Genomic DNA, 14166 nt, shown 5'->3' with positions numbered 1-14166 from the left:
TTAAACCCCACAGACAGTCACAGGGGTTAAATCTCAGTGACAAAGGAAGTCATCAAATTGGAGGCCTGGTGAAGTCTTATGATACGGAAGTCTTATTTCTTTCTACCCCAAGAAGTTTTTCCTGCCTTAGAGCTGTGTGGCCCAGCCCCTCCACAGCATCTTACCAGCCCAAACCACTTCCCTTTTATTCCTAAAGAAGCAAGGCCCCAAGCCGGGCGGTGGTGGCGCAAGCCTTTAATCCCAGCACTCGGGAGGCTGAGGAAGGCGGATCTCTGTGAGTTCGAGACCAGCCTGGTCTACAGAGCTAGTTCCAGGACAGGCTCCAAAGCTACAGAGAAACCCTGTCTCAACCCCCCCCCCTCAAAAAAAGAAGCAAGGCCCCAGAGAAAGATCTAGTCTCTGTCTTTAACCCACAGAGACAGAGAACTCGCTCTCTGTCTACCCAGGAAGCCTAGATTAGATCCTTTGAAATTCTCTCCACCTCTAAAGTAAGAGAGACCTTGTGACCCTACCCACAGTTTTAGTCACCTCTCACCCCATCCCCCACCAATGCACATTCTAGTACAGAACTTCCGGTTTCAGCAGAAATCTGAGGACAGCCTGCTGGGAGCAGTCTGGACCAGGTACTTTGCTCTCACATCACTGCCACAAACCCCTGAAAAGTGCCTCCCCAGTAGATATGTTGTGGGTGAAGAAGTGACTGGGTGGAAAGAAAAACGCTGCTCCAATTTGTGAAGCATCAGATGGGACCATTGGGGGGGTCTGCAGAGTCTCAGAAGGGTCATCACTGTCTGGGTCGAAACCCCAACCTGTCGAATGAGGAAACTGTGCTGACCTATGACCTCTAGAGGCTGAGAAAGCTGTGGGACCCGTGGCTAACTGAGGCTTTCCTCCCCTTTCTTTTTTTTTTTTTAAATATTTATATTTATTTATTTATTATGTATACAATATTCTGTCTGTACGCCTGAAGGCCAGAAGAGGGCGCCAGACCTCTTTACAGATGGTTGTGAGCCACCATGTGGTTGCTGGGAATTGAACTCAGGACCTTTGGAAGAGCAGGCAATGCTCTTAACCACTGAGCCATCTCTCCAGCCCTTTCCTCCCCTTTCTTAGGCTAATCACCCTATGAACTTAGGTCTACCACCCGGGCCTGAGGCTGGAATCTCCCCAGCACACACCCACACCTACCTACACTGCCTTATTCTTAGCACAGCTATGGCCAAGCCAAGGACACCCCGACCCTCCTACAGGTCCTCAAGAATCACTTTACAAGACTTCAACTGAGCATTGTCTCCTAGAAGCCATCCCACAATGAAAGCCCCTCCTGAGCTGAAGAAAAATTAGTTCCACAGACAAATGGTGTCACACGAGCTGTGGGCTATCCATGGTCTCTCCCTGTCCGGCCAGTGCACTCTTCATCTGTCTATGTTCTGCTTCCAGGCTCTGCAAGAGCCTCTACCCAGTGCTGATGTTTCAGTCAGGGTGAACTGCCAGAGAGAGAGGCCAACTCCACTGGGCCCTCTAGCTCAGTCCTCAGCACTGTATGACAGGCAGGACTGCCTCCTGTCAGCCCTGTTTAAATATGCTGTATGTTCCAGATGGCAAACGCTCCAAAAGCAAGTTCTCTCTGCCTAGCCTGGGTTCAATAAAGGAGATGCCAGTCTTCTGCTGGAGAAAGCCTTGCCCCATTTACTCCTGAATTTTGCTGAAGCCAGGGCCTCTGGCCAACACGGGAAGGGCCAGAGCCGGAAGGAAGCAGCAGAGCCTATACACAAAGCCTCTATGCGGGCTATAAAAAGTAGCTCCTCCCTGCTTCCCCCAGGATGGGCCTGGTTCCTAGGAGGTGAGGGTAGAGCACTCATACTTGTGCTGGGCACAAAGCCACTACAGCCTCTCAAGAGGCTAGCCCAGCACCACCTCAAAACTCTCCTTGAAAGGAGACGGCGAGCACCACAGCATGAGCCAGGACTGCAAGTAAGACACTTGAAATCTACTCCACTGTCCCCACCACCTCTCCCCACAGCTCCCCAGGAGTCAGTTCATGGCCTAGTACTCCTTTCTCTGCTCTCTGGGGGCCAACAAGCACATTCTCTCTGGAGGCTCCACATATGAAGCCATGGAGCTGTGGGAGCAGCCATGCAAAAGGCTTTAAGACATTCTACTTCTGCAGTTATACGGCAACAGATGATGCCCAGGGGCAACTCAAGTAAAGTCTAAGGGCAGGGACATTATATAAGGGCTTTAAAGTCTAAATGCTAAGACTTTCTCAAAGGTTGTGCACATGGTACCTAGTTTTACATAGAAAGGCTCCAGAGTCCTCTGTAGTCTAGTTTGCCCAGTGTTCAGGTCACCACCACAAAGCTAACCTAGAGCACTGAGGCCACTCTCCAAAGACAGTGACAGCGTAGATGGATGGTACATGTAGCTAGCATAAAGGACAAATGAACCTTTCTGCCACCAGCCCGCAGTCGGGGCCTTTGTCCTTGCAGCACGCCCTCAACCACCCTTTGGACAGAGGGGCCCATGCTTGTTTCCTGGCACAGCTCTCCCCACACCCTGTAATTATTTGTCTGGCTGTATCTGCCCTAACTGTATGTTTGCTACTAGACTTAACAATACTTGCCACAGCGAGAAGCCAGAGCACATGTGGTACCTTGCTTGTTTAATGATCCAGTGAGGCCCAAGGAAGCCAGGCTTCTTTTTTTATTGAGATGTATTTTTATTTTATATACATGAACATTTGCCTGAATGCATGTTTAATATATGTATATGTATACATATATGTTTATTTTATATATATGAATATTTGTCTGAATGCATGTCTGCATGCAATGCCCATGGAGGCCAGGAAAGGGCATTAGATTCCCTGCTAGGACACCACATGGGTGCTGGGAATTACACCTGGGACCTCTGAAGAGCAGCCACTGCTCCAACCACTGAGCCATCTCTCCAGCTTCTCTGCTCCTTCCCTTCTTAAGGAAAGTGGCTGTGTTGCCATGAAGAGCAACCCATTTAGTGATCTGCTAAAACCATAAACTGTCAGCTTAGTATGCCCAGCACAAAGCAGCTAGGCCCACCTAACACCTGGTGTAGCCGTACAGGAGTAGAGGCACCCTGAAGTCTGTTGTGAGGAGACCCTGGGAAGGTGCCTCTTGACCCTTTTCTCTGGAGAAGTGCTGATGGGCTGTTAGCAGGAACTAGTGAGAGCAAGTGCAGGGATGAGGTGCTCTGGCTTCCATGGTAGACAGCACCTTCCCTGTAGGAGGGAAGGTCTGGAAAGCTAGGTATCCGGCTATCTAAGTACCCCTGGCCAGAACAAGAGCAGGAGCCACAGATGAAAGCCTGGGCTGGGTAAACACATTTGGCCAGAGCACAGAATAGAGGTCGTGTATCTATAGAATGGTCCACCTTATTGTTAGTTTCCCACAGTGGGAGAATAAACAACACTATAGGAAGAATCATAAATCCCACACTTAACTGTAAACTTATTCCATGACCTCACTCTCAGGACCTCTGTTTGCTTCTCTCTGCGACAGGGACAACAATTCCTAATACCAGATCCCTCTGATGCCCTGTTCTCTGTACCCAAACTCAAGGCAAAAACGGGCTCTCAGCAACACTCGGTGGAAAGCAGAACGCGGTTCTTGACTAGAGGAGAGCGAAGGGAAGGCATACCTATGAGTCCGCAGGCACCAAAGGTTGTGCTGGCCATTTTTACCAAAATCTCTTATCGTATATACAATCTTACTTCGTTAGCCTTAACCTAAACTCCAGGAGTAAGAATTCTGCTGTCTGTCTTTTGTTTTTTGAGACTGGTCTCACTCTGTAGCCTAGGCTGGTCTATAAGTCACTATGTAGCCAAAATGGCTTTGAACTTGCCACACCTGGCTAAGAACTGTTTTGTAGAACAGGCTGAGAAGCTAAAAAGTAACTTATCTAGGGTCAGAAGAACACATCTGAGTAGTCACAGCTCAGTTACCACAAGGGTAGGGCTAGCTGCCCAAGGACACCCAGGCATTCCTTGTTACTATCAGAGATTCCTCCAAGGCAGGGACTACGGGGTGCACCAAAACATTCAGTCCTACCCCACACCCTCCATAGACTCCCCTAAGTCTACACATTGACTTCTCTTCATGAGAGAGCAGAGAGGAGCAAGAGCCAACAGCAGTCTTCTATAACCTCAGGCCTTCCCACTTCCTCCGATATATTCAGCCTAGGATACACTGCCCTTGTAACCATGCTCCATAGAAAGGAGACGGAGAGGAAAGAAACACTGAGGTGGTAGAAGCGGATGTAGCCCTACCACTCTGGGCTGTGGCAGAGCACTTCCTGGAAGACTGGGTGTCCTCTATCATTCAGATAGCGAGACCAATTCAATGTTGAACTGGCTCAGAAACAAACCAACACAATGTCTTCACCCAAGCCACAGCTCCCAGCCAACTGTCTTTTTCTCCACACAAATGCCTCTGGTAGCAAAAAGCACCAACCACAGAGGCACAGCTGAGAACTACAGCTTCTTGCCCTTTACCAAAGGACTTGATGGCCATGCACCAGCCTCTGACTACAACACGCACATCTCTTCTAAGCTGGTCCTGCTGGGGACTAAATCTCTCTCCTGTCAGATTTCACAAACACCACACTTGATTCCAAGTACTTTACACAAATATTCTTCCATTCCCCACACAAACTGTTCATAGATGAGAAGCTCGGAAGGCTAAGTACAGGATTAAGACCACAGAGCAGGTGAGCTGGGCACGGAGTTTGCTGCCCAGTGCAGCCCATTACTCAACTCTGCACTCAGCCCCACTCAGCCCCACCCACCCGCTTTTCTCATCGCTGCAGTCTGGTCCTGTCTCCTCAAGTAAGGGGCATGCAAACAATGTCTATTGAACAATAAATGCCCATCCTGCCAGGGGGCCGCCTGAAGCAATGCTGATGGTCAAGATCTCCCACTCAAGTCTATGCATCTATGTAGACCACCCCTTCCCAACACAAAGTCCTGGGAGAAGCTAGAGGTGCCGGGCTTCCTCAGCTTTGCTAGTCATCTGTGAAGCAGGTTCAGAGAAAACAAAGCCTCCTCCCCCCCTCTGGACGGGAGACCTGGAAACTCACACCAGACAAGCGTGGGGTACTGAGGAAACAGAAAGAGGTCTGACTTCCCCTGGAAAAATGAGACAAAAAGGAAACACATGGCAGGGATGGCTAGCTCTGGAACTTCCGGCACATGCTCTTGGAGTTCTCTCACTGAGAGTACCTAGCCAACACAATGAGCAGCCAGGTGACGGAGCAGAGGCCTAGTCCTCACCAGCCAGGCGCCCCCTACTACAGGAGCCACGTCCCAGCAATCAGAGCATACCACTAGTCTCCACTGGAGCTGCAGGACCAACAGTGGTCCTCAGCTAAGCACAGGTTTCAACTGTCCCACTAAGGAGGCACTGTATGAAAAACTACAGAGCCAGAGCCTAGGAGAGCTCTCTAGGTCGCAGATGTCCAGAGGTCTTTACCGTCTAAACATGGAGGTTTCTTCTTACAAGGAGCAACAAAGGCTACAGAAAACATGGGGCCAAGACCAGCTGCCAACACAACCCGAGAACACAGTGCCTGTAAAGAGTGGCCAGGCAGCCAGCACTGAACAGGAAGTCTATGACTGCTTTTAACTCCCCAAAATTCTGCAACATAAATGCCAACCCCGAGCCTAATTCTGGTCACAAACACACACACTCAAAGCACCTTCCGCCCCTTCCAAGCCACGCTGCCACCTCACATCAGATGTCCATTTGTTTCACCAGTGCCAAAGTGAGAGAAGACAGGGTTAGGGAACAGCAGTCTGTCCTTCAGGGCCACAGCACCCTGAAGGCAGTGGCAGCCTTTCTCCCTCCTCAGGCTGGGCTAGGGTTATCAGCAAAAAGTCAAACACCTGAGGCATCTGAGCAGGTGGTAGAGGATCCACCAAGGTAGTGAGGTACAACAGGCAGAAGTGGGGCAGGCTCCTAGCCTTCAATATGGGCCCCAAAGAGCAAAGGGCCAGGCTCAAGAAAAAACTGCTTATCTCTGGGTGACCCTTGCAGGTCTAGGAAAATCAGGTCCTCTGCATTCCTGTCTCCAACCCTCAAAGACCTGAGTGGGATAAAATGGACTAGCTGGTCTCCTCTCCAAACCCCAAACTCCTTCTTTCTGTCCAGGCCCCAATTTACAAAGACATCCAATGTACAAAACTCCAAACATTTTCTCTACAGAAACATGGTCTACATGTAGGATGAGTGAACGGGCGTGTGACAAAAATAATAGTTTCCTCTTTTATACTGGGTTAAGTGAATCGGACCCTCTCTCAGCCTTCCTTCCTCCAAGCTCTTTCTTAAGAGCCCCGGAAGAGGCCGGGCGGTGGTGGCACAACTCTTTAATCCCAGCACTCGGGAGGCAGAGTGAGTTCAAGCCCACCTATAAGAACAAAACAGGCTCCAAAGATACACAAAATAAACCCTGTCTTGAAGAAAAAAAAAAGAGCCCCAACCCAAGGTCTAGGAGGACAGTGTCAGCTGCCATGGCATTGTTACCAACAACTGTTGTTTAAGCCTCTGCAGCGTCAGCTCACATCTATAAGGTAGTTAACGCTTACTTCACTCCAACTACCTCCCTTCCGAGAATGACCACTTACAGAGGAACCAAGGCTGAGAGAAGGAGAGCACCCGGCTGGGTGACATACAACTAACAAACCGACTTCAAATGCATACCTGTCCTCAACCACCAGGCTACCTGCATGTACTGCCTTCTGGTCACACACATGCTTAGAATGCAGCTATTATCAAGAGAACTAACAGAGGGCAGACTGTAAATGTAAGAGGTGGCCATGCCTGCAACCTGATGTCAGGGGGATGGTCTCTGGACCTCCCAAACTGTCTGCAGTGTCCACTCCCCTACACTGGAAACCATGGTTTTTTAAATCACTGAAATGCTCTTCCAGTGGAGGTCAGGCTGATGAGGCCCTGATGTTGGTGCCACTTCTGTCTGGTGGCTGTGTCAGACCTAAAGTTTGTAGTTGAGAATGGCTGCCTTACCACAAAAACCTTCCTTCCTCCTCATCTCCTCACCCGTCTACACACGTACATCATGCCCAGGAAGATCTGTGGAACCTTCTCTTCGTTATTACTTCCTGACAACCTCCCCCAACCCCCAACACAGACCTGGTTCGGAGACTAGATCTCTCCAGTCATAGTCTCTTTGGGGGGTCCTTGCAAGAAGCAATTTAAAGCCGGGAGCTGCAAAGACAGAATCTCAGCTGGGAGGCCAGAGCTGCATTCAGCTTCACATCAAGGAAAATGACTCTCAGAAGAGCTGAGGTTTCTTAAAACCTCTTCTTCACTCTTCTCAGCAGAGACTTGTATAAACCCTCCAAACTCAGGCCTGGGAAGGTTGAGGCAGGAAACCAGGGGAGCAACTCTGGGCTCCCCTAAAGTCACTAGAACATCCAACACAAAGAGTTGCCTAGAGTACCTGACCCCAAGGCCCTAGGAGCCCTTCTGAGGCTAAGTTCCTTGTTACAAGCTTGCAAGAGGAAAGGGGCCCCGACGTTTTACCAAGAGCCCCGGCGATGGCTCTGGATATCTATCTGCCTAGTAACACAAACCTCCAAAACTCAGACATGGGACAAAAGAAGCAACCGGGGGAGAAAACGGCCACTGTTTTCTTTCAGTTTTTCTACTCCCACCCTCCCAAAGGACCACATTCTTCCCTGTCTCCAAGAGGGATATGAGTAGGCCCCGCTATGCTGCAAAACCAGCCCTAGCTCAACATCTGCCTAAGTTCTACATGGGGATTCCAGAGGTTCTTGTGCCCGTCCTGGAGCTCTCGGACTTTCACTAACAGCACTCTCTGGAGAAATGGCAGCGGGCAGGAAGGTCTTGTCGCTCCCCCAGGTCCTCAGGCTGGGTGAGGGGCCCCTGGCTCGGCTTTCCCTCACCACTGCTGACAGCGGCCGGGTTCTAGGGGCCAGAATCCCGCTCCACTTCTCTAGACAGTGAGGACTTTTTAGGCCTCAGGGCAAAGTGCCTGAACACTCCCCTCTGTGGGGAGGGGGTGTCCTATCAGGTGATCCAAGACCCGGATGCCCCGCTCCCAGAGTGATCACCAGGGACTAGGCGGAGACCAGGCGCGAAGCGCGAGGCCCGAAAGTTTACCCAAGTGTTTGGGAAGCGGGCGGGCGCGAGCCAAGCTGGACAGGGGCGCACTTACTGGACCCCTCGATCTTGTCGGCGCCGCGGCTCCATGTGATCTGGCGCGTCTCCAATTTGACCTGAAAGGTCTTCCGTTCCGGCCGCTGCGACTTCTTGGAGTAGAACAAAGTCATGACGGTGCCCACCTCGAGGCTGCGGCAGAGGTGCAGCACCTCGGCTTCTGAGGGCGCGCCGGGCCCGCAGCCATTGGCGCAAGGGGTCGCGGCGCCCGCCATGCTGCAGCGACCTCGGCGACGCAGGCTGGCGGGCCCGGGGCGGCGGAGGCGGCAGCCAGGGAGGCAAGCGGGACCCGGTGGCGGCTCCTGCGGGCGGACACGGGGCGGGGACTGAGCGCGGGGGCGGGGCGGGGCGAGGCTCCGCCCTCGGCGCGCCGGGAACAAAGGCGCTCCTGGGGACGACCCCCGCCCGCCGCCGCGCCTGCGCCCCGCCACCCAGGGCAGGCCTCGGCGGGAGGACCTGTCCCTCGGGCCCGCAGCTTTCCCGGCGCGGGCCCTGACACGGCGCGGGGCACGGCTGCCCGTCACGCACGCAACCCCGCCCACAGGCTGCGGCCCGTCAGTCAGGCGCACACACGAGCCTCCCTCCCGCACGGACCCGGCCGCTGTGTGCACGTCTCCCGGGGAGTGAGGGCGCGGCGCGACCCCCGGCCCGGCAGCCCGCCCGCCCGCCGAACCCGGTTACCTGGGCGGGCTGCCTGGCGGAGGAAGCCGCGCCAGGGTGGCCGCCTTACACCCGCGGCGGCGGCGGCGGCGGGGGCGGACCCATCGCGTACCCTCTCCGGGGAGGGGCGCACACGCGGATTGGCCAGCGGGCCGTGAGTGACAGCCTTCCCGCCCCTCCCCCTCGCCACAGGCGTCTCTTTGGAGGGTAGCGCGAACTGAACCTGGGGTGGCCTTCGAGGACGTCCTCGCAGGAAGAGACCCTGCAGACGTGGGTCGGGCCTGAGACCCTCGGCCGCGGGCTGCGTGGCCTTCGAGGCCTCTCGTGTGTGGGCCGCGGCACGCCTCACGCTCCGCCCGCACCCTACCTGCGATGCTTTTCCGACGCTCTGGTTTTTCCTCAGCTTTGTGTGTCGGCCCCGGCGCGGATCCTTCCTCGCCCCAGAAGCTTGCTGTCCTCTGGACTCAGTGCTGGGCCATTTGTCAGGTCGAGCCGACCCTTCCGCTGGCTTCGCCTCTGCGCAGACACAGGTGACGCCAATCCTGGCTCTCCCCTGACCTCCTCCTATCCTGGCACCCCATTATCTGCACCACAGCCTTGCCATCCTCATCACATGGCTCCTTTCACTGATTCACCCCTCCCTGCCTGGCAGTAAAGTGGAAAGGCCTCACCTTGCCAGGAGCCCGTTTTCCTCGGCCTCACCCCTAGGTAATCCGCTGAGGCTCTTCCCTCTGGACTTTGGGGCTCTCTCCACTCAGCCCATGATCCCGAGGCCCCATCATCCCACTCCGTACACTGTCCTCTTGGGTCTTGCCTGCATCTGTCCTTCAGGATTTACCACTAAAATGGAATTTAAGTTGTGATCCTTTTGACTGCGCACGAAAATTCCCTCTGCGCTTTAAATCAGCTCTACCTTCATGGCCCAGCAGCCCTTGTCTCCCCCTGCCTCTCGCTCCTGCTTTATCTCTCACCACTGACCCTTCGCTCTGCTCGCCACCCGTCTGCGGCTGTTGAATATATTTAAAACCTGTCTTCCTCAGGCCATTCTCTGGACAGCACCGTGAACCTAGGGTGTCTGCCAGTGTTGAGCAGTTAGGTGGGCAGCTAGCTACCATGCAGCTCTGGACAGTAGCATTTCGGCGGTGAGAAGTGCCACAGAACAGCCAGCCGAACCAGCGGACACAGAAAAAGTTCCCTGGGTTTTAGGAGACCAGACCTTGTGAGCGCTCAGCAAACCCACCCACCCAGCTGGGCCACCTCCAGCTTTGCCTTGCTGAAGCGGTGACCTGTATGCTGTTTCCCTCCAGTGTTCAGTGTAATAGTGAGGAACTTAGTCCTCAAGGATGGGGTAGTTGAGATGGACTGACTGCCACCTAGCGACAGGCCTGTAATGTAGGAATGAGGGAACTGGAGTTGACCCAATGCTTGACCCTGGCTTGCACAACTAATGCTCATGTTATTTTCAAATCAAAGTTTCAGAGCAGCTTGACGAGGTGAGGCCACGTAACTAGTGGAACCTGATTCCATGTGTTTCTGTTTCACGGGAGAGCCACTAGCTGAGGTAAATCCTGGTAGTCTGTCACTAGCTATGTCTATAGGACTTCAAGAAAGACCAAAGAATATAAGAAGATTAAATGCATTTTAAAGGTGGGCTGGAGGAAAGTACTTTTCAGGCAAGAGTAATAGCATGTACAAAGGCCCTAGGCTAGAAAGGATGCTGGGGTTTACTCGGTGGAGGGGAATGTTCTGCCAAGATGATACCAAGAAAACAAATGGAGCTGAATAGGACCTTCGCTGCTTGTGTGGTCTTGCCAATTCTCGTAAGAGGCTCCTCTTAAATGTTATAACAATTGTTGAGCTTTCTGTGCAAACTCCAACAGCCTATAAGACTTCAATTCACTTTTAAAATCCTTTTCTGGGAGCTTTCCAGCGTCCAGCCCAAACCTTTTGCTCTTGTGTATATAATAAGACCCCCAGTGGCTCCATGAATCCCTTTCAGAAGCAATTTGTTTGCCCGGCCTGTAATCAGGGAACAGGGCCCCATTTCCTCATGGGACTTATTAGCTTCCCATGCCTTAGGTGTCTCCTTCCACCAAAGGAGGTTTGGGAAATGTAGGGCACACACAGGGTGTGGCCACTGTGGGCTTCCCCCAGCTCAGCATATATAAGGGTGCGTAGGTGTCACTGGTAACATGCATTTGGGAGGAGCAGCTCTGGCACCACGCAAGGCACTCGCCTGTGACATCACTCGGACTAGCCCCGCTTCCTGCTTGATTGTTTATCTGGAAACACTCATGCTTCAGCATGTCTTAGCTTATACCAAGCCTGTGCCTGGAGTCTGAGAGACTGTCCAACTGCCCCTGTGACCTGTGGACTTGATCTTACAGATACTGTATTTAATATCCACTTAGGACCGTGGTAAGCATATAATGAACGTGACTAATTACAGCTCTATGAGATTGTGTTAATCCCCATTTAACAAAACTGAGACCTTTCTTAGCACAGTGGCACACTCCCAAGTCCTAGAACTTTGGAGGCTGATGCAGGAGGATCTTGAGTTTGAGCTCAACAAGGGCAATTGGCACCGCCTCAGGGTCATACAGCTAACAGGTGTCTGAGATAAAAACCCAGGCAGCCAGGTATCTGCTGCCTACCATGTAATACCAACGCTTCTGAGTCCTCACCTCTTTCTGAACACCGCTACCAGCTGTTGTCTAAATTTTTTTACATTTAGTGTGTGTGTGTGTGTGTGTGTGTGTGTGTGTGTGTGTGTGTGTGTAAACCATGGCACATGTGTAGAGAGGCCAAAGGACAGTTTCTGGGAATTGGATCTTCTAGGATGTGGGTCCTAGGGAATGCATTCAGGTCATCAGGTTTAGCAGCAAATACCTTTATCCACTGAGCTATGTACTGTCTCTATTTTCTGCAGTTATTTTATGAAGTTTGCCAAAACTGGGCTTTGTTTTGTTTGAGACAGTCTCTGTAGCCCAGGCTAGTCTTGAATTTAGCAATCCTCCTGCTTCAGCCTCTCAGCCTTGCTGAGATTGATTACAAGTTTGAGCAGCTATGCCTGCTGACTGGGTTGTTTTGTTTTTTTTTTTAATACTGACTCTGGCAAGTTAGAGGGTAGAATGCAAGAATGCTTATTAGTGAGCAGCCCTAAGGTCAGCATTGTAGAGGGAACAGGAAGGAAATAGATAAGGAGTGGGCACAGCCTCACCAATCTCCAGGGACTAGTCATGGCACAGCCTCACCAACCTCAGGGACTAGTCATTGTTCTGGGTAAAGTTCATCCTCAGCCTCATGGCTCTTTATGATCTTAAAGAGACTGGTAGTTGGTTTTTTTGTTGACACCTCTTCCAGAAATTAGGACAAGACTTTCTTCGAATGGGAACCAGGCAAACTGTTCGCTGCATTTTTCTTGGGGTAAAGTCTTGCTGTATAACCCAGGCTGACCTTAAATTTGAGGTTTTCCCAGCCTCCCACAAATTGAGCTATTAATATCAATAGGCACCACCACACCAAGCTCTTAAAGAAAAATAGAGTAATTAAATACAAAAGAACAAAAATGCTATTATTGCAATGGAGGATTTGATTATAAAAGAGGGATCAAAATATGGTTGATATGGTGATAGAGCTGCAATAGTTAAAAATCATATGTGCATGAGCTTTCAAGCAGCTAAAGCAATAACTCTCAATTTTTGCTAACTGGTTACTTGGAAAAGGGGTAAAATTTTCCTGGAAATAAATTTTAAAAAAAGATTCTCACATGGATATGTATTTGATTGAAATAACAGAGTGTTCTCAGCAGGCTAGCACCAAGTGCTAACACATTTGTAATTTGTTTCTTATAATGAATGACCTTGAGCAACTGTAGAAGTTGTGACTCAAAAGTATAGTTGATGACAGTCCTTTCACAAAGGGAGACACTTACAGACTTGAAATGTCTGGCTAATCCATGCATAAAGCTGTGTTCTTTTCCTTATCCCTTTTATTTACTCTACTGTGTTGGGTGTGCACACAGCAAGCACTTCCTAAAGTGCACACCTCACCCTCAGTGAACCTTGAGCTGCACCCCAACCTGCAGTATAAACTCTTGTCCTCTGACCCCCACATCTATGGCTCCACCTCTTCTAGTATCATAACCTCCTGGTTCCCTCCTTAAGTTGCATTTTCAGTCTTAAAGGAACTTGGTGTTATTTTACTCAAGTTTCAAACTACACCTGTCCCAACAGCTCCACAGACTACTCTGCACAGCCCGAGCTGCCTCGCTGCTGGCTGTTCCCATCTGCTCTCATCTGGAAATGGCAGGACACAGTGACTGTAAAGTGTGGCAGAGAAGACAGGGGAAACTGAGGCCACGGCGGCCTTGCTTTTTACTCCCCCACCCTTTCTTCCAGCACACACACCCCTACTATGACTTCTAGAGATTCTCAGTCAGCAGGGCAGGAACAGATCAAGCCTGTTGCAGAAGTGGTTACAGAAATGCTTGTATGCCAAGCTCAGTATGACAAAGATGCTGGGAGCAAGAAGGGCCTTATCTAGATTCGTTAGTGATTGTGGGGAGAGAACAAAGTGAGAGGTGCTGAGTATACATGAAGATACAGCTTTTCCAAATGATGTGAACTCCTTTTCACAGTAAGAGCACCCCAGGGTATTCATGGAGTGTCTCTGCAAAGAAAGTACCAAAATTTTAGAGACACATGATTAAAATGCCATGGGTTTTAGTGACATAGTAATACTATTCAAAGCCATTTATTTATGAATACTGATTCCCCATTCACAGTCCTACCAGTAAACTTTGCATGAACCTTGGAGTCTTTTTTTTTTACCATGAGAACCACATGGAGAATCATCCAATGTTATCAAAGTACATTGCTCTTGCTGCTTCTGAAAGCCTACCGTTATTGAAGAGTAATTTACACATAAGTTGTGCCTACCTTTTTTTTTTAAAAAAAAAAAAACTATATGTATGCACACCAGTTGTGTGACTGGTGCCCGTGGAAGTGAGGTTATTGGATCACTTGGAACTGGAGTTGCCTGGAAGGTTGGGAGTCAACATGTGGGTACTAGGTATCAAACTCAGGTCCTCTCCAAGAGTAGTAAGTGTTCTTAACCACTGAGGTATCTCTCCAACCCAAGATGCACCCACTGTAAGCATGAAGTTGAGTTTGAAAAATATACTCCTTATAACTCTACCCAGACAGTAAATAGGGCAGAAATGCAGCCACTGGGAATTTAATCTGAGCATAATTTATAGCGTAACGTGACAAAG

At 50.7% G+C, this 14166-nt stretch overlaps 1 protein-coding gene across 3 annotated transcripts in view; it reads right to left on the bottom strand.

Moving 5' to 3' along the window:
- Plcg1 (phospholipase C gamma 1) overlaps positions 1 to 9274 on the bottom strand; it is a 32777-nt gene extending 23503 nt beyond the window's left edge. For 2 of the 3 annotated variants that reach the window (XM_075962904.1, XM_075962906.1), the window contains exons 1-2: positions 8913 to 9010; positions 8230 to 8533 (exon numbers count right to left, since the gene is read on the bottom strand). In XM_075962904.1, coding sequence (XP_075819019.1) covers positions 8230 to 8446 — 217 coding nt within the window. In that variant the 5' untranslated portion in view covers positions 8447 to 8533; positions 8913 to 9010. Of the gene's footprint in view, positions 1 to 8229; positions 8534 to 8912; positions 9011 to 9258 lie in introns of those variants that run through there. The other variant, XM_075962905.1, reaches the window with a different exon arrangement.
- Positions 9275 to 14166: the final 4892 nt, after the last annotated feature.

Source organism: Microtus pennsylvanicus, chromosome 2, assembly GCF_037038515.1.
Source record: "Microtus pennsylvanicus isolate mMicPen1 chromosome 2, mMicPen1.hap1, whole genome shotgun sequence".
Classification (NCBI taxonomy): Eukaryota; Metazoa; Chordata; class Mammalia; order Rodentia; family Cricetidae; genus Microtus; species Microtus pennsylvanicus.
This window is presented reverse-complemented; position numbering and strand designations above follow the sequence as displayed.